Here is a 20,417-nt window from a genome sequence, read left to right on the forward strand (position 1 = left end):
CAACTTGACATGCCTTGTTTCTATACAAATATTTTAACAAGTATGCTAAACAAGGAGCTTCATGTTAGGGGAAAACCTGTACATTAGAGAATTAATATTAAGCAATGAGCAGCAATCTCCAGATTTGATGCTGGAAAAAAGAATAACTTATTCATTCAGCACTTCAGGGTGTCAGGATGATTCACTCCGTGTGAAAACTTTGTGTGTTACAACATCTGATTTTTGTCCCACTAAGTTGTAAGTATGAGATCATGCAAATGGGAAAAGTGATATTTAGAAACAGAGATTGTAGGGATATGTCTCTTCATTGCCACTCAGTGAGCACTTGAAGGCTTTATCTAAAGACAATGTATAATTAAAGACTTCTGATAGATTATAGATTTTTTTAAACCCGGCCTTTTTATTTTTATTAATAACTCAAGGTGGGGAATATCCCTATTACTCCTTCCTCCTCCTGTTTTCCCCACAACAACCCTGTGAGGGGAGTTGGGCTGAGAGAGAGTGACTGGCCCAAAGTCACCCAGCTGACTTTCATGGCTAAGGTGGGACTAGAACTCACAGTCTCCTGGTTTCTAGCCTGGAGCCTTAAACACTAGGCCTAACTGGCTCATGAATGTCATGATTATTTTTGTTTTTTAATAATTGCATTGGAAGAATGGAAGGATATCTGATCAATTGTTTGTGCAGAACTACCCTTGCAAAGTTTCACATGGATTGGAAAAGCAAATACAAGATACAAATTTGCCAGTTCAAAATAGCAAATAGAATTTCCTACTCTGAGGCTGGATACAAGTCCTTTTCCTGTCTTTTTCCAGTGGTCAACTTATATCTTGCAATGCCTCTCAAAGCATCATGAGCACCACACAGTAACTGATTCTTGGACAGTGGCATATAAATGTGTTCAACCAACGTTTCTGGAAGAAAAAATTACATCTAGGACATCACTAGATGTAAAGACTAGACTGCACACCTGGTAGTACATGTCCAGTTAGATTTTTGATCAGATACTAGAAACAGTAACAATAGTAAAAAAAATAAACACTGGATTGTATAAATGATTTCTATATACATTATCCACATTCTAAGCCAGCCATCATCTCCAATTTAGAATCTTGTTTTTTCACTTGCTAGTAATTACTAGCAAGTGAAAATCAAATCGACATCAATAAAATAATCAAATCAATATCAATACAAGACAGAACACCTAAACCATTCATCAGCAAAACCAGCTTATTTGTTTCTGTTGAAATAAATAAGTTTTTGTCTTTTGATGGAAGAATAACACAGAAAGAGCTAGACTAATTTCTTCTGAAGTTCCAGATCTTGGGAATAAATGCTGAGAAAGCTTGTAGTCTTACCAAACTCACCTCTCATGGTGATAGGACCACAAGGAGAACTTGGATGGGTGCATTTATATTTTCCAGTGTGCTAATCCTATGCAATATAGAGCTGAGATAGCTATCACAGACTCCAAAGAAAAGTCCTGTATCTGTGACAGCTGCATCATAACTCAGCCAGATTGCTTCTTGTGCTTGCAAATGTTCCAAGTAAGAGGAAAGAAATAGCAAGTGATGCTGGGCTCCCCCATTTTAAAGTTTGTTTCACCTTGAAGCAAAGAAGTTGAACACTTTTTTAAAAAGTCCCTTTGATCATATGTTTATTAGATCAAAGCAGTTATATTGCATGCTTCAGCTAGAAATTACAGAAACGAATGAATATTTTGACATACTTTTGGCATAATGAACCAATAAAGATATAATTCTTGAAATGACTTCCTAAAAGAAAGAAGGTACAGTTTATGAAACAACATTTTAAAAACACAATGTGGTACTAAAATATCAACAAAAAAGTATAAACCTGTGGGCACACTCCAGGCTGGGCTATCAAAACTCAAGGCTTTAGTGACAGTAGTGTCAGAGAAGAGTGGCATGATCGATTTTGGAACAGAATTGATTCTGCTTAAGCCAAGAAAGTCAGTCTGTCCCCTAATATGAGATAAGCCATCATTTTGGGGGGGGTTTTCCCAAGAAAAAGAAAACAAATATAGAAGAGAGGTCATAGGAGATATTTTGGCAATGGGAGATAAATATATAATAATGGCTCCCAAGGAATTAAGTAAGACTGTGATTAAATAAAATTATGATTTTAGCAAATCTTTAAATCTTTAAGACATTTTCCAGTTCAATGGAGTCAACTAAGATCCAGTTGACAGTGTCAGTACACCAGGATTGGCATATGTGGTATCAAGCACACATGTGCAATGGATTATAGCCACAAACATATATTTGCTACGATATGTATAAGATACAGTGCAAATAAAATGCAGAAGAATTGCAAAAATCAAGTCCAGTGTTACATTATTTTCTATGCACAGTGAGAGATCAGTGCTTTCTCCAATGACCACTTCATGTTCTTGATTCCCAGCATATTGAGCCTAAGAACTGGCCCATAGGTTAACAAATGTTGTATATCACACAGTGTTGTGGATTTAGGCAGGTAACACCATTATGTCTTGATTGAAACACTGGATTGTATAAATGATTTTTATATACATTATCCACATTCTAAGCCAGCCATCATCTCCAATTTAGAATCTTGGTTTTTTCACTTGCTAGTAATTACTTTTCTTCCAAACTGTGGAATTTATTCAAAGCTCTAAGACATCAGATTGCTGTTCACCCGTACACCTTGCGTCTTCAGGTTGCTTGGGCTTGTACTATATAAAAGAGAAGGAAAAGATTGGATGTTAACCATTTGGATTTCTCAGTGATCTTATTCTAAGCACAGAGAAGAAGGGGTTATGTAGTATTTAATCTCCTAATCCTGAGCTGATATTAAAATCCAGCAGTTACTGTGAAGCCAGAACATTATACAGTAACATTTCCTAAGTTTTTCTCACAATTCTCACGATAGCTGGCTTTTCAGATAGCGTGTGGAAAGCAATGAAGAAATCACAGACTTGGAGGGATACCCTTTAATGTCTCCTTCTCTCCAAGAACACAGGGAGCTGAGCTAACTGATATGTGGCAGAAGCATAAGAAGAATCCACTGAAGTCTAGAAGAACAGGCAGACTTGGATAAAGCAAGCATACTTCAATAATTTTGGAGATCTGCTAAAAGTTCCCCAGAGAAGCATCTGACATCCACTGATATCCCACCAGGAAGCTAAGAGGATCTTTTGGCTACCTTGCTAATTTCTGGGAGGTAGTTGAACAAATGACATAGATAATCCCTTGGGTCTGGAGGCAATCAGGAGTTTCAATGGCTTCTTTCCTTGAAAGAGCTACATTATTGTAAAAAGCCTGAATGAACTCAAATTATGCGTGCCCAATTAAGTGACTGATGTATTTAAACTTTAGTTGTTGTGTGGTTCCTATTAGGGAAAGAAGTGATTTAAGAAGAAAGATTTGTTTACCCTCTTCCTGCAAGCTGTACAGTTTTGATATGACTTAATATACTGCTCCAGGGCTGGAAATATATGCTCCTGGTCCCATACATGTGATGCATCATATGCAGTTAAAGAATTTATTTTCCCTGATTGATTATCAGGAATCTTACTTGGAATGCAGCATCTGGAGAGGGGAGCCATAATACTTATTTCCCCAGCACAACCAAAAGAGAAGTGTTTCCCTAATGCAAAGTTAAATGACCTGCCTAAAAAGTATTTATTCCTGCAGCACCAATGAAAGCTATATATAGCAACATTTGCAAAATGCAAATTCAGAAAGAGAACTGTGTTTTGGTTCACATCTCTGAATATTAGATCAGAAAATGTAAATCCAACAGGAGAAACAATATAGATAGCTGTATGCTACATATCAGATGAAAACCTGTGACAGGGCTATTCTTGGCAAGTCTCAAAAATAATCTCAGGTTCTGGATTCTATAGGTACAGAACATTCCCACTTCACAAGAGCCTCGTGTGGCACAGAGTGGCAGTATTGCAACTGAAACTCTCCCCACGACCCGAGTTCGATCCCAGCAGAAGCTGGATTCTCTCTCAGGTAGCCAGCTCAGGTTGACTCAGCCTTCCATCCTTCCGAGGTCGGTAAAATGAGGACCCAGCTTGCTGGGGAAGGTGACGGCTGGGGAAGGCAATGGCAAACCACCCCACTATAGTCTGCCAAGGAAACGTCACAAAAGTGGCATCGCCCCAAAGGGTCAGACATGACTCGGTGCTTGCACAGGGGACCTTTCACCTTTCCCACCTCAGCTTGGTCTAAAATTGTCTATAAAATTGGCAAGGAAGAATTGAGAAATAGCTTGCATTTCCTGATGGGACTAATTTTTCCCTGTATTATACAGGGACCAGGTGACCCTGGGGCTTGGACCACTAAAATTTTTAGGACGCTTGGCCCCTTCCAGTATGATTCCTGCCACATGATCCCTAGTCTTTTCTGACATCTGACTTTCCTGACACCTGAAAAATCTAGTGGCAGAGGCTGATGGGCAGTGGGGAGGGGGATCAGATGTCAGTTTGCTTTTATTGAAGTCAGAAACCTATTGGTGCCCTTATAAAGAAAAGTTGCCTAATCCAATGTCCTGCAATATTGTCCTAAAGGACATAGCACTGCAGATTTAAGATCTATTAAATTTGGTGCAATTTATTTTTTAATCAACCCTTGAGGAATCAAAACACAATGCTGATACTCTGAAATTCTGTCTATGGATAAGTAACATTAAAACATTTTTTGTGGTTAATGTTCAATGTGTGTGTTTTAAACAACATTCCTGAGCGATATATTAGGTGTGAAGGTGACCTGAATCATCACTGGTTAACACAATGGCATTAAATAAATGCCCCAACTGTGCAAATTAATCAGCTGATGGTGCTCACTACATACAACATTGTTGAAATAATTGCAACAATCTATTGGAAGTGCTTTAAAATGATGATGCAGACATCATCTATGAAAACAGAGAATGGAATTATAGCCTTTTCAAATATAGTATGATACTCTATAGTCAAAAAACTTCCAGCATTTTGGTCAGGCAGCATGTACTAAAAGCATGTTTCGTATCATTTAAAATACCAGTGAACCCTTCCATTTCTAGCTAGGTTTTTTGTTGTGTGTGTGTGGGATGAGCTAACAAATAAAAGAATTAAACAAAAAACACCGTCAGAGTCAGGGATTGTTATAGTGTAGGTTTTGAAGGTCTGATTTTTATCATGCTGTAAGCCAATGTGAACTAAACTGTGCAGGTCACTTAAGAATATACAAGCAAGTTTGAACGTCTAAAATTTGAACAGAAACACTGACACTTACTATTGTTTTGAAGATCTGGTTCATTTTCTTCTTTTTTGGAGTTTTCTTTTCTGTTTCCAAGGTGGGTGGGATGCTTACCTGGCTCATCCTCTGTGACACATTTGGTTCTTCAAGTGCTGGGCAGCACAACGATAGAGTCAAAGCTTTAAAACAGTGCAGTGCACATAGTCACAATAAGGTTGCAAAGTGGAGTCCACATAAGTAGATTGCAAAAATAAATCTGAGCATTCAGAAAGACACATTTTGATGTGTCTGGATCTTAATAACCACAAAGAACATTTCAGAAGTGGTATAACATACTTACATTAATGGTGCATGCATATCTTAATATTTACATCAGCAGGTTACACACACCCTCTCTCCCCATGTGTATTGCAAATAAGTGTGTGTGTGTTGCAAATAAGGCTAAAATAAATTTTCACAGAAATATTCAATTCTAACTACAGTGTGCTAATCCAGGTTGTAGATAAATACTCACATGATGAGTATTTGTTTTTTAAAACAGACGAACAAACAAACCTTAACAGAAGACTGAGACATCAGGAGAAATGTTCTCCTACTTTAGCACTGTCTCCTACATCTTTAAATGGTGACAAAAATAGTATACTTAATACATAAAGTTAAAAGAAAACATCAGAGCCATGCTATGGGAACTTGTAAAATACTTGATTTCATCATCCTGCTTCCCCCTGCCTTCCACTTCCACTTCCACTGATCATTTTTGCCATGTTTTTACGTAAAATAAAACTGCTGTGGTGCCATCTCTGCACCAGCATGGAGGAACAGTTCCTCTTTCTGGCCTTGAAGAAACCTCTTTTTCAATTAGGCTTCTTTGGGGCTATATGCAGACATAGGAGCTATTTCAAACACCTCCAAAAATCAGGATAGCTAAACAGTTTGCTGTTTTTATGAAAGTGTTTATTCCAAAAGAACTCTAGTCTTCTAGAGTTTGGAAATGAGAAAAGGATTTCTCCCAGTTTGTTGGAACATGTTCACAAATTCAGCAAGAATACCCGTTTATTTAAGATGTGAATGCTGAACTTTTAGGAGGGGAATTGCTGGGATCACTCATAGAAATGATAAAAACAACAACTGAATGTGAAATGCAGGTATCTGGCTGAATTCTGACATTTATCAGTTACGACCTTACCCCTCAAATATACATTGACCACTTTCCCACCTTTTCAACACTATATTAAATAGTTGCCCTTACCACAAGCTCACTTCATTTTATTTTTCCCTCTATTCTAGATGCTTATATTATGGAACAAAAATATTTGTATGAATAAAGTGACATGTTTTTGTATGTTCTTCAGCAGTATGATTGTGAGTCTATGTGTATGAAGGAGAAAGAACATTCCCCAAGATACATGCTGATGCTTCAAAAAAACAATTCTCAAGGACAAAAATGATTTTAAAATATTTGAATAATACTAAGTAATGGGGGTTTTGCCTACATGAAAATATATTGTCTAGATTCAAAAGATACTGAAACTGCTCACATACTATTTAATATCTGACACAATTATATAATATAACAGCATTGTTGTCATTTTTAAATGAACAGGAGTGAATTTTATTTTTATTTTTTTAATTAATGACAGCCTAAAACTGCAGAGCTTTCATTCTCTTATCTTAATTAGCTTACCTGGTATGGTTGGCATAGAACGGCTGGCAAAACTCATTTGCTTGAGAAGAACAGATGTTTTGTGAGGTACATCCAGATGTTCAGAAAGGTTGGTGTCACTCATAAATTCGTATTTTCTTGACAGCTGCACAGTCACAACAACAATAAAAAAGCCACAGAATACAACTTCAGAAAGTAAATGGTTTAGTTTTAAAAGGTTACTTTTTAAAATATACGGTATAAAACAGTTGCAATCTGATAGTGTCCCTCAGTAATACCGACAAACATATTTTTTCCAATTGTATGAAGGGACTGTTCCTGAATTGTAGATAGTTACAAAAGAAACCTTTCCTGGAGAACTCAGGAAAATGTAAAGTCAGTAATGTATTAAGCAAACACAGTAGCTGTCATTTATTGACCTACGGAGGCCATTCAGGGCCATTACATCCAGTTGGAATTATTCTGTTAAAGTCAATAGAATTTGAATTGTGCTCTAAGAACATAATCAGCTTGGAGCTTCTGCTCAACTTTTCTTGATGCTAATAAGACTTGCCCAAGGGCACAGAGGAAAAAAAGGAAAGAAAATATAATCTATACTAGACAGAGATAACTTAGTATTGTCAGGTTGTTTTAGACTATAATTATCACACTATCTGCCACTGGCTGCATTTATTGGAGCTCATGGAAACTGAAGTCCAAAATATCTTCATTGTACCAGGATGCTGTCAGGCCCAGCCCAAGAACAACAATGAGTCAGTGCATTCAAACTCCAGTTCTTTATTGCTCTCACTGTATAGACAGAATCTTGCCAGACTAAAGCTACCCTACTAACCTAAGGGAAAATAACCGGGGAGACTCTAGGGCATGGCCACCCTGAACTATCCCACCAACGCTGTCCAGACTGAGTCCTCTTATCTCCTTGGAATGTGCTCCCTCCCTCCTGAGAATCCACGGCAGTGCTGAAATCCACCACAGATGCCTAAATCTTTTCTCCCTCCCCCCCCCCTGCCATAAACTCCAGCGTATTTTAATGCTTTATTAGATCAGGGTCTATATCTACACCTAGACTTGCCTAGGTGTAAAAGCTATTAAATACAGGTTGTTTTTTTAAAAAAATAGACTTGAATAAGATCATGGTATGAATGTATTTCAGAATAAGTTAGTTCAGTGGCCACTTGCTGTTTAGATATAAATAAAAGATTATGAGATGTGATCAGCTTAGGAATTTTTTTCTTTGATTACCTATAAACTCCCAGTTTTTGTCACATACACACACACACACACACAAATTCAGAAGCATTTGTTATGGGTTGCCAAATGTGTGTTTGGCCAAGGGGAAACCAAGTTTAAGTTTTTCAGAAATGATACAGATCCTAAAATGAAATATAATATTCATTCTATATATTGTTCCATTGTCACAATAACTGAAAAGTCTGGAGAGTGGTCATGGAAGATGTAGATATAAATATACTTGATAAGCTTTTGATATCAGATAGTTGATTTTTTCCAATTTCTCAATTCTGTATTTCCTTATTTAGTGAAGAAGTGGCATAAGGGCCCACACTAAACTCTTTTCAAAATCCTCAGGCCAGCATATACTGAGTGTTACCAATTTATGCCACTATAATTTTCAAAAACAGTAGATATAAGTTTTTCTAAACTCAGTAGATATAAGAAACAAGGATTTAGAATAGCACTAAGCTTTGAATGCTTTGGTTTTTGCATTTTGGGCAATCATAAAAGAGACCAACTTACTCCTGGGGTTAAAAAAAAAATAGATTAAGTGATGGTCTTCTGAAAAACAGCTTATGCCCAGACATAACTCTGCATACTTTGCTATACTTCTTCTAAGGGATCTGTGATCTAACCTGATATTCATTTAGTTCTACTTCTCGACAGCAAACAAAATTGGATGAAGCTTCTTTGCTGAACTGATGTGTTTTTTTATTATTATTTTTCCTTTAATGACATTGCATTTTTAATACTCAAAATCCTTTTTCCCCCTAGGGTTGTTATAAAATTGTGCAGTGCAAGTTATATAAATTCATGCTGATGATATATTAGTGTGATCAAAGTGCTCAGATGATAAATGGCACAAAAAGGTGCCAGTGAGAGAGTCTTCAGCTTTGCTCTGTTTATAGCATAGTTTGCAAAGTTGCAGTGTCATAACAAGATGTTTTATTTCTTTAACAAGATTCAAAGTGAGCATCTATTTATCTTGAAGGAACCTCAGCTGGAACTGGAGGCCACAGATGTGCAGCCAGCTGCTCCCCTCCAGATTGCTTGTGCAAACTCCCACCCAACATCTGCCCTTATATCAGCCAGCAAATTCACCCACAAAAAGTCAGCTTCAGGGCAGATTCCCGGTCTCTGAGATTGTTAAACACAGCTATGCAGCCTCACAACATGTTATGTCACCACCTGACCAAACCAGCTGTTACATCTTGAAATAATCCAGGTTGGTGGTTTGTTTTTGTTTTTAATGTCACTTTAAAGGCCACAGATTGGTTAAAATGTGTCCAACATGAAACAGACAAAAGTTACCCTCAGGCCCGCAACTAGGGTCTGTGTCACCCAGGGCAAATGTGGATTCTGTGCCCATTTTGGTGCCCCCCCAGCACAGCATCTGGGGCACATGCCCTGCTTGCCCCCCTCTAGTTGTGGCCCTGGTTACCCTGTTACAATAACTTACACATTTCACATCAGGAAGTTCAGAAGATTTTTTGTCTGCAAGTACTACGCTGCTTCTCTTTTCTCTCTTCCGGCATTTCCTCAATTTCACTTCAGGTTGGCTGCCTATCAGACGCCCATTTTCATCTGACACAGATTCGGTTGCCTTTGGTGACATGACTTCCAGTTCAAAGCTGCAGATGTAAATGGAAACAGATTAATTAACTTAATTAATCTGCCCACAGCACTGCCATTCCCTTGCAAAGGTTCTTTGCAATATGGCAATCCAATGACATAAGGTAGTCCCAGAGGGAAAGCAGGAAGTGGAAGCCATACCAGTTGGAAACTAGTTAGGGAAAGCATTACAACAACACACAGCCTTTTCTTTTGGGTAGTGGCATTCATTTCTCAGTCAGGAAAGAGATGAAACAGGAGGGTGTTTCATCCTTCAGTCAGGAGGGAGATGAAACAGAAACATTACAACAAATCAGAAGAGGGTGACCTGAGAAAGTCCTAGCCGTCTGCTGAGGGTATTGGAGACTCAAAGAGTTCACCTGAGGACAATAATACAATAGCAATCAAAGTGAATATCTGTAGCTCAGGGTTAACTGTGGAGTCCTTGGTGCTCTCTGAACCTTATTGTTTTCTTGCAGATGTTTCATTGCCAGACTGGGCAAGATCTTCAGTGCATCTTCAGTGTGATTTTTTGCACTGCAGATGTTGCCTAGTCTGGCAATGAAACATCTGCAAGAAAACAACCAGGCTCAGAGAGCACCAAGGACTCCACAATAATACAATAGGCTTGGAATGGGATAAATAAGAAAAGAAAGGAAAACTGATACTGATTATATTAGAAACACATTTTTTTTAACTTGGAAATTCTACATTTTATTTATTAAGTTATTATTGGTTAGGGAGTAGCTCCAAAACTATTCATATAGGGGACCTTTCCTGGATGATGCTATAAGACAACATGAAAAACTAGAAGTTACATATCAGGTTAAACTATGCAGAAAGGTAATCCAAGAAGGTGACATCAATATTTGGAAAGTGGCATACTCTAAAGCTGTTGCATCTTTCGGAAAGAGCCAAAAATATTATCTACATGCTTAATAGAGAGTTTTAATGAACATGTGTACCCTCAGTACAAACAGCCTCGTGTGGCGCAGAGTGGCAGGTGGCAATATTGCAGCCCAAAACTCTCCCCGCGACCTGAGTTCGATCCCGGCAGAAGCTGGATTCTCAGGTAGCCGGCTCAGGTCGACTCAGCCTTCCATCCTTCCGAGGTTGGTAAAATGAGGACCCACTTTCTGGGGAAGGTGATGACTGGGGAAGGCAATGGCAAACCACCCCACTATAGTCTGCCAAGAAAACGTCGCGAAAGCGGCGTCCCCTCAAAGGGACCAACATGACTCGATGCTTGCACAGGGCACCTTTCACCACACCCTCAGTACAGTTTCAATTTTTAGTGCTGTTAGCCTGCCACTGCTAATTTTAGAAGCAGCATTTACATATATGTAATAAAAAGTAAATAATACTTACTTAGACTAAGTAAGATTGGATTCTTACTGTCTCTGTTCAGTATTGGTGTCTATTTTCTTAAGATAATTTGTTCTGTTCTATAGATGGTTCCCTCCTGGTCTGTATCTTGCAGAGAACTCACGTCAAGAAGTCGGCAAATAACTAACCTTTCTGCAGCAATCTTGCTTGGTGTACTGCAGTCAGAATTCATGGAGGACAAAGAAATAATGGACATCTGGCGATACGATCTCAGCATAGAAGTTGGTCGGCCTAAGCGCTTGTCATCAAAATCCGGCTTAGAGAAAACACGACAAAACGAGGTTTGAGTACACCAAAATTGATTACTGCTTTTCACTGGCTAGGTGGGTGGGGAAGGAATACAAGAGGGTTGGGCAAAGCAGAAGCTTTCTCTACAGGGAAGAATACGGTGAATTTTATTTTGCTTTTCTTTAGCCTTAGTTATAAAATGTATAAAGCTTGGCCAAAACCTGCCATCCAATTTCCTGAAAATTTTTTTTCCCCTGTAAAAACAAAAACAAACAAAAGAAAACAAAGCCTTTTCTGTTTCATTCCAGTATGCTTTAAAATTTCTTCTTGTTTCCATTTTTCTCTTTTATTGTCAGATTGTTTGGCATTTGCCTCAAACTGAAAAAGATTCTTCTCCAGCATGATTCTCACACACTTTCTTTAGATTTATTGAGAAGGGATGGAGTTACAAACTTCAGCAACTGAACTATTTCCGATATATAACCAATATATCCCTAAGTACACTATAGTGTACAATTCTTTATTTTCTTAATATCTTTATTTATTATTATTATTATTTTCTTATTATTTTTTTTTCTGTGAATCTTGAAAGTGGCACATCTATTCACTGATAATGAAGGAACTTGCAGTTAGTTGTTTATGTAAGTATCTCCTGAATCTTTATCATTCCAATTATTGTGCGGTAGTAAATAATTATGTTCATACCCCCCCCCCCCTGCTATTTAACTCCCCATGGTTCTGCAGTCATTCTGGATACCCATGCTTTGAAAGAAAGAAAAAAAGTCATGGAAGGACTTCCCTTCCATTGTAATGTAATAAAACCAGGGAAAGTGTACACCACCCAAACTAGTTGTATGTAAATACAAGATATTTTCACTTATGCACATATATATTTATAAATTTATCCCTCATGGTCATCTGTACCCAAAGAAAGCTCAATAACTCCACACAACATCTAGGAGAATTTTGTCAATCTTTTCTTTCCTTTTAGAAAATTGAAAAGGATGTGTGCATGTTTCTGTGTCTGTGTCTGTGTGTTTGTGTTTGTGTTGGATAATGGTAAAAAGAAATTTTGTTGGATAACGGTTAAAAAGGAAATCTGAGACACAGCAATACAAATTAAGCATACATGAAAATGTGCTGACAGAACATAACAATAAAAATCGTAGTTGTTGAACAAAGTGGGACCCAAGATGATTCTGTAATATTAAACTAACCTAAGATATCCCTGTACTGTTGCTTCATAATGAGAAACTCTAAGTTAATCCTACTATTTCTGTGTAGTGATTTAGATAGCAAGTACAGGTTTGTCTTGTTTGTTACTAGGTTCACAAACATGTAAATAATTTCATATTTACATACAACCAGTTTGGGTGGTACACACCTTCCCTGGTTTAATTTCATATTGGCTGAGACGTTTTTCCATCATTAGGTTGAAAAAACATGGCTAGCACTAATGGTTCAGGATGTTGAGATAAAATCAGGTCTCCAGGATTATTCAGTTGTTGTTTTTTACATGCTGTATATACTATATAATGTGAGAGCCAGTTTGGTGTAGTGCTTAAGGCACCAGGTTAGAAACTGGGAGACTCTGAGTTCTAGTCCTGCCTTGGGCACAAAGCCAGCTGGGTGACCTTGGGCCAGTCCCTCTTTCAGCCCTAGGAAGGAGGCAATGGCAAACCACTTCTGAAAAACCTTGCTAAGAAAGCTGCAGGGACTGGTCCAGGCAGTCTCCGAGAATCAGACCTAATTGAACAGAATGTTCCAATTATTCTATATATTTGTTTTCCTTTTTTTAAAAAAAAGGAAGCCATCACTGAAGTACATTTTGAGCATAGATGAAATGCTTTATTTCCAGAGGTTCAGCTTTCTTACATGTTGTTACTTGGATTGAGTCTTTTCTCCTCTCTCTCTCGCAGTGTGTGGGTATATATATATATTTGTACGTGTGTGTTAGAAAACCTGCCACTTGCCTACTTTAAAACCTGAAAATTTAGGCTTAAATATTGCAGAGTTATTACAATGCTCATAGAGAAACTGGTATGTAATTTCATACTTAGGCTCAATTCTCACCCTGACTCATTTCACTCGGAGCGTCAGTTCTGGCAAGAGATACTGGAAAGGCATTTAGAATTTCCAACATTATTTTCAAATACATTTTAGATTTTATTTGCAGTGGGAATTGCTTCTCATCCTGTGAATCCCAAATGCAGGGAGAAGACACAATTAACACAGCTGCCTTTCACAGGGACCAGAGACCCTGAGAAAAATGATAAAGCCAGAGGAGTCTGACTGGTCAGATTAAGTAGTTTTCATATGTATTGGCTGATAAATTAAATACTGTCATCCCCTGAGCTTATTAATTTATGAGAAACCTCTTCCAGAGTGAAGTAATTTATTTTTTCCTATCTGTCTAAAAGAGATGATTTTTCATCCATGTACTGTGATACAGGTGGAGAATTTCAGTCCACGATGGAGTCAAGAAAGTACGTGAAAAGTATATATTTAAAGAAGGCACAGAAGCCATATAATCTGCATGTAACAATACTGAATCCACCTGCTGGTCTCTATCTGCTTGGTCTCTCATCAGATTGTAATATACAATCAGACTCTGGAAATTTTCCCATGATTTATGGCTGACCAGATTAAATTAATTTTCCAGTTTGAAATATGATTCATTTATACCAAGTTTTAGGTGGTAACCTCTAATCAAAGTGGGGATGACATGGCACTCACTGGTACTAGAGCATCTGACGCTATCAAAAACAGCATCTATAATTTGCCATATTCACATTAAAATCATACGAAAGGGCTAAAATTAGTCCAGGCTGTCAACACTCATGAGATTTTGCACAAGAATTTAAAATTCTTGCAAAATCCTACTTCTGAATTTGAAATTCTTATGTAATTTGGCATTCCGATACAAGGATTTGAGATTAGATTGCAAACACCTCACAAGATTTAGCGACCTGGCAAGATTTTAGGCAGACTAGGAGGCATCTGGTTACTACATGGTGTCTTGGACCTAACACAGTTGCCAGCCTCTAATCTAATACATCTCTATTCAAGCTGATAGTCAAAGATGACATAGTTGCATTTCAGGTGAACTGAAAAGGACATAGCCTGTTTAGCATAGATAACCTAATACCATGCATCGCAAATTATCTCTTTTCCATGACAAATAGGCCCCTAAACTACAGAACTGAGAGAAAGCTAATTTAATTCAACGTATACACAAAGTGGTCAACTGTCTATAATTTGCATTTGCTAGAAGCTATGTCTATGACTTCCCCCACAGATAAGCTTTAAAGTTCACTATCTAGGAGCATTCCTTCCATCTTCAGATCCTGAAGCCAGCAAGCCTTCATATACAACTTTCCCATTCTTAGTGCTGTCAAACACTTCATCTAATTATTCAGTTATTAGATGAATATTCTCAAGAATGGTGAGAATCACAGGGTTGCTAATTCTACTCTGCAGATTTTGCATACTGTTATTTTAACTTCAACTCATATTTATATTTTATTATGCTAAACTATGTGTTGTTTCAGAAGCAGATTTGCCAAACAGTTGGAATCCTTCAGGAAAAATAAGAGCGAGGTATTCCCTGGTTATTCATTCTTATTCACAACTCTTAGCCATTAAAATTAGACTAGTGGTTTAAAGAGAATGAGGAGTTCTAAGCTCTGGATGACAATTGATTGATTGATTGATTGATTGATTGATTGATTGATTGTTCAAATTTAATTACTGCCCATCTCCCCCGAAAGAGGGACTCTGGGCGGTTTACAATAAAATCAAACTCCAATCAGAAATGTTAAAATCTCATAAAACCGGACCCATTACAATTATTATAAAATGCAATAAAAGTGCATTCATTAGGTTTGTTTCTATCTTCCTAATAAAGTGGGGTAAATAAATACATGTCAACAGTTAAGGAAATTTCTTAGCAAACTATGAGGCAAAGTCTATTGCTTGAAGGAGCAAGCAAAGTGATCGTTAAATCATAAATAGATCCTGGGTGAAATAGCTGTAATGCCATTACATCACAGGCTAACTTGTTAAGATAAAATACAATTTAAAAAAAGACATATAGAATTAAAAGAAACAAGATCCTACCAATTCTCTGATCCCATATTGTTTCTCTACTTTAAGCTTTAAGTGCCTGAAACATTCCTCCATACGTTCGTGGAAAGGGCGAAGGCTATCTGATACCCTTCTTTCATGAATCTTAATTCCGGCTGCAAGAAACGGAACCTAAAAAGGAACAAGAAAATTTCGAGACATGCTATTCCATATCCCCCATCTCTCCAGAATATATTCAACTGACTGCAGGAAAAAAAATGGATTTGTAATACATTTGCCAGCCGACATTTCCTTCATTCCATTGAAACAGATAGCAATATATGTTACTGTGAACTGCAAGAAAATAATTACAGAAGGGAGAAGTATAACCCTTCCTGAAAAAATATAAGTGCATTTTTTTTGTTTCCTAAGAATAACCATATAGAATAAAGGTTTAAATAAATGGATGATTTATAATACTTCATATATTCTTAAGATGAAGAATGAGAGAAAATACATCAACTCTTTAGAATCCAGACCAGGTGAGATTGGTATGATTGGTGACATGGGCCACAAACCAACATTTTACTTGACCATGGGTACGTAGTGGACATTTTCACTGTGTTGCAAAGATTACATTGTAGCATTTTGCTAAGTGATCAAATCATTAGTAAGCTCAGAAGCAAAGTCAGTTCTACTGAAATTCAGTAGCATGGTTGTTGTCTCATTGTGGTGTGTGTGTGTGTGTGTGTGTGTGTGTGTATCTTCCTGGGAGGGATGAGCAAATAACACCAGGGATGTATGCCAAGAGTACGGTATCTACTTCCAGAAGGGTCACCCAAGGCATGAAGGTCATCCGAGCTGTACAGCCAAAGCAAGCAGTCACTTATATTGATTGACAATATAGTGCTAGATGATGGGTCTAAGGTCAGATAGCATTAAATGTGCCATGGATGAAGATCTGAGAATCTTTCAGAGTAGTAATGGTGTTTATGATGTAGCTAGATTAGAGCAAAACAGACTGGCTTCATGTTGGCAAAGGAGTGAAACAAGGCTGTATACTCTCCCCTTATTTATTCAACCTATATGTTGAATATATATTGAGAGAGGCTGGATTGGAAGAAGGTAAGTGGGCTTTTAAAGTTGGAGGAAGAAACATCAATAACCTGCACTATGCTGATGACACTACTCTGATAGCTGAAAATGCAAATAATTTGCAAGCTCTAGTAGTGAAAGTCAAGGAGTACAGTGAAAAAATGGGATTAAAATTAAATATAAAGAAGACTAAACTAATGAGAACAGGTACAGCAAACAGCCTTAGAATTTATAACGTAGATAATCAGGTGGTGGATAGTTTCTGCCTTTTAGGATCAACTAACAACAGTAAAGGAAACATGCTGCAGACTCACACTTGGTAGAGTAGCCGTGAAAGACTTGGAAAAAATATTCAGATGCCATGATGTGTCTATGCTTACAAATATTAGAACTATTCAGGCAATGGTTTTCCTTGTGACACTGTAGGGAAGCAAAAGTTGTACTTTGAAGAAACAAGCGAGAAAGAGTATTAACACTTCTGAACTCTGGTGTTAATACTGACTCCTGAGAATTGTAATAGATAGCCAAGAAAACAAAGAAATTATACAACAAATCAATTCAGAGTTGTCACACGAGGCACAAAATAACCAGGCTCAGATTATGGCAGTTTGGACATATTATGTGAAGACCCAGTTCTCTTGAGAAATCCATAATGCTGGGGGAGGTAGAAGGAAAGAGTAGATTACCAGCAACAAGGACTTGATTAGAGTAGTGATGGACACGCCTTTGGAAGACCTGAAAGGCCAGTTTTGGGACAGATTATCTGAAGAAGGTTTATCTGTGTCACTGCTAAGAGTCAACACTGACTTGATACAGCATATCAGTAATCATTCAATCATCAATCAGCATGATAGCTATGTCCTCTAAACTCATGGGTAACAATCTGTGGCCTCAGGCCAACACACAGTTCTCAAGAGCTTAGAGCTGTTGAACCTCTCTGTGCTCAGCTGTCAAAAATCAGAGATATATGTAAATTTCTCATCATTTGGGGGCACACCATTTTGAGGCATCCCCGCACATCAAAACTGTGTTCTTCATTACACAGATTTTTAAAAAGCCAGAGATTGTCCACCTGTCCTAATTGGTCTCTTCCTATACTTATGAATAATTTTGTTTCCTGTTTTTCAAGGGACTGGCACAATGCAGATGTTTGTCCGTTATAATATCTCACCTGCTCTATCCAGAAAGACTGTAAATCTTCATGTTTCTCATGTAAGTCCTCTTTCAGCACATGAAAAGTGGGGCTACAGTTGAGAAGGAAGCCATGGACAGATCTATCCTTCATGTTTAGAGGTTGATTGTCTGCACCAGGTAAGTTTCTTTACTAATGATTTAGAATTATCAGAACAATTTAAGTTGTAACTTTCTAGTAATCTAAATCACATTGGAAGCCTCCATTAGTAGGGAATTCTTTGGAATACAACCTAAACATAGTGGGCTGTGAGGATGTGACAGAAACACATGGTGCTAGTATGCTTTCCCATTCCTCCTTTCCTTTCATATGGAGTTCCTACACCATTTGAAAATGTCTGATAAGGAAAGTTATGACAGTGTTTGTGGAGACAGCCATGGAGTTGATATAAAATATATGCAAACATATAAATGAAAGACCAACTTCATAATGCCAAGATTAAAGATTTTCTTGCATACATTTTCAGTAGCTTTTCCACAGCAAACAGTAATTTTCTTGTTGATTCAAATGTCAGTGGAAGAAGAAAGATACTGACAACTGTTGGTGATTTACCCAGAAACAGACTACAAGCAAAAAATAATTTAGTCTCTAAAAAAATAAAAAAAAAGTGTTACCATTATGCTACATCCCTCATAAAGTTGCTACATTTGGTATTTTATCAAGAACATAAAAATAGAAGTGATATTTTCAGGAGTTCTGAGTGTTAATAGGCTTCTTATCACAGCCTGGTGAAACAATTAATAGCAGAGAATTAAACATCATTCAAAACCTATGCAAAACCAGTGTTTTCACTTGGTACCTCTTTATTTGAAAGCAACAGAAATATTGTGATGTCAGGCTTTTTTTCCCTTAAATTGCATAAGCATTTCTAGAGAGTATGCATTCAACTTAATCACCAAGGGGTCCCTGATGTTTTTGTTTGGGAAATGAGGCTCATTAAATGTAGATGAAGAACTTTTATAACATACTTTTATGCAATATTTCCAGTCACATTTCAGACAAGTATTCCCAAACAAACAAACAAACAAATGAAAACAGAAGGAAAACATGCATGCATTAAATATCTGTGTGCTTCTCCTCTGGAAATGAGATCAATCAGCAAGAGAATGGGGAGAAATGAATAATATATATTTTTTAAAAAATCAGAGAATTGTGCCCAGCATTGCAATACCTGCCAAGCAATCAGGTCCTTGAGTCTGTTTAGTTTCTCCTGATCCTCTGGGTGATCCCTAGTGTATTCATCTGTGAAGAAAGCCTGCAAGCAGAAAAGAAGTTGTTCAGTTTTTCATCCTAACATGACAGTAATGGGTTGTGTTGAAGATCAAATATACTGTAAAGGATTATTTTATTTCAAATACAATAATTAAAATCCTTACCTTCTCATATTTAGCAAACCCTCCCATGACTGCTGGGTCAACAATTCCATTCAGAAGCATGGACAGAGGGTTAATGGGAAGGTTCTCATCACTTTGGTACTGATTGATCATCGCCAAAATCTTTTCATTTGTCATGGACATTGTTTCAACAGCATTTTCCAGGGGGCTAATTGTAGTCTATGGAGGAGACAAGATCATCATCAGTCCCATCTGCAACTTTGTGGCTCAGCTGGCTGCATTGGAAAACCTGAGAGAATCTTGCTTTCATTATTCAGAAGCAACTCAAAAAGCAAGTAGCATTTCATTAGAATTTCCCAGTCTAAAAAAAAAAATAAATCAAATGCATATTGAACCATCTTGCCTAGTAGGAGAATGAACTCCCTGGTACCATAATGCTTTGTTTTGTTTTTTATAAATCAGCATTGGCTCCTCCTTTCTATTTCTGTAGGTTAAACTATATTAACACTTATCAGATTCTAATACACACCTGTGACATAGAGACAACCTCAAACCAACGCAAGATTCCAGGGAGTTTATAAGCCGTAATAAAGGATGTTCTCTCAATCCACATAGACTATTAAAAGATACAGAGAGGAAACATTACAACAGTCAAATCATATTGTTAGAATGTTAGCAGCATACTGGAAGTAGAATTTAAACAACAAGGAAATCTTTTTCTGGTATCAACATTATTTAAGAGAGAGAGAGATGATTTCAGAATTTTGGTTACAAACCAGAATACTTTAATACTATCTGCAAAACAAAACAAAACAAAACAAAACGGTGGGAGGAGAGGGACAAGACCCAAATACTGAAGAAATGGTATGAAAGAGAACACCAATAACTTGATTTAAAGTAGGGTGATCTGAAATGTTTTAAAAAGTGTTGTTTGATATAACCAACCTACCATTTCTTCTTCCATCTGACTTCCTTATTATGTAATTATACCCCAAATATCTCACATGATGCTGTAGATTAAATATACAATTTACAAAATATATCCTATCTAAAACATTATAAACACTTGACAAAAACATAGGCATCATTTGAGAATAAATAGCTGATTCAATTCAAAATCTTATTTCATGTTCTGATTATAATTATCATTCTAAAGGTACCATCTCTCATTATATTACTGTTCAGTTCTGCCAGTCATTTCAGGATTTTGTTTTAGATGGCATTCATCTTGTTTCTGGAGTGTACCAGTTCACCAACTGGTTAATGAGGTAGCCTAGGATTACTTAGACTGTACTTTTATGGAATAATGATTTTGACATGGTAGGATGATGTTGCATGTCAGGTAGGATATTGTATACTTATTAAACAATAGGGATCAC

At 37.2% G+C, this 20,417-nt stretch overlaps 1 protein-coding gene across 1 annotated transcript in view; it reads right to left on the reverse strand.

Annotated features, from left to right (window-relative positions):
• Positions 1–1,640: 1,640 nt before the first annotated feature.
• Positions 1,641–20,417, reverse strand: part of DOCK2 (dedicator of cytokinesis 2) — a 289,582-nt gene continuing 270,805 nt past the window's right edge. The window contains exons 44-52 of the mRNA XM_063292441.1: positions 19,568–19,654; positions 19,081–19,257; positions 18,876–18,959; positions 15,472–15,609; positions 11,253–11,380; positions 9,587–9,758; positions 6,916–7,039; positions 5,268–5,410; positions 1,641–2,716 (exon numbers count right to left, since the gene is read on the reverse strand). Coding sequence (XP_063148511.1) covers positions 2,648–2,716; positions 5,268–5,410; positions 6,916–7,039; positions 9,587–9,758; positions 11,253–11,380; positions 15,472–15,609; positions 18,876–18,959; positions 19,081–19,257; positions 19,568–19,654 — 1,122 coding nt within the window. The 3' untranslated portion in view covers positions 1,641–2,647. The remainder of the gene's footprint in view (positions 2,717–5,267; positions 5,411–6,915; positions 7,040–9,586; positions 9,759–11,252; positions 11,381–15,471; positions 15,610–18,875; positions 18,960–19,080; positions 19,258–19,567; positions 19,655–20,417) is intronic.

Source organism: Candoia aspera, chromosome 2 (assembly GCF_035149785.1).
Source record: "Candoia aspera isolate rCanAsp1 chromosome 2, rCanAsp1.hap2, whole genome shotgun sequence".
Taxonomy (NCBI): domain Eukaryota; kingdom Metazoa; phylum Chordata; class Lepidosauria; order Squamata; family Boidae; genus Candoia; species Candoia aspera.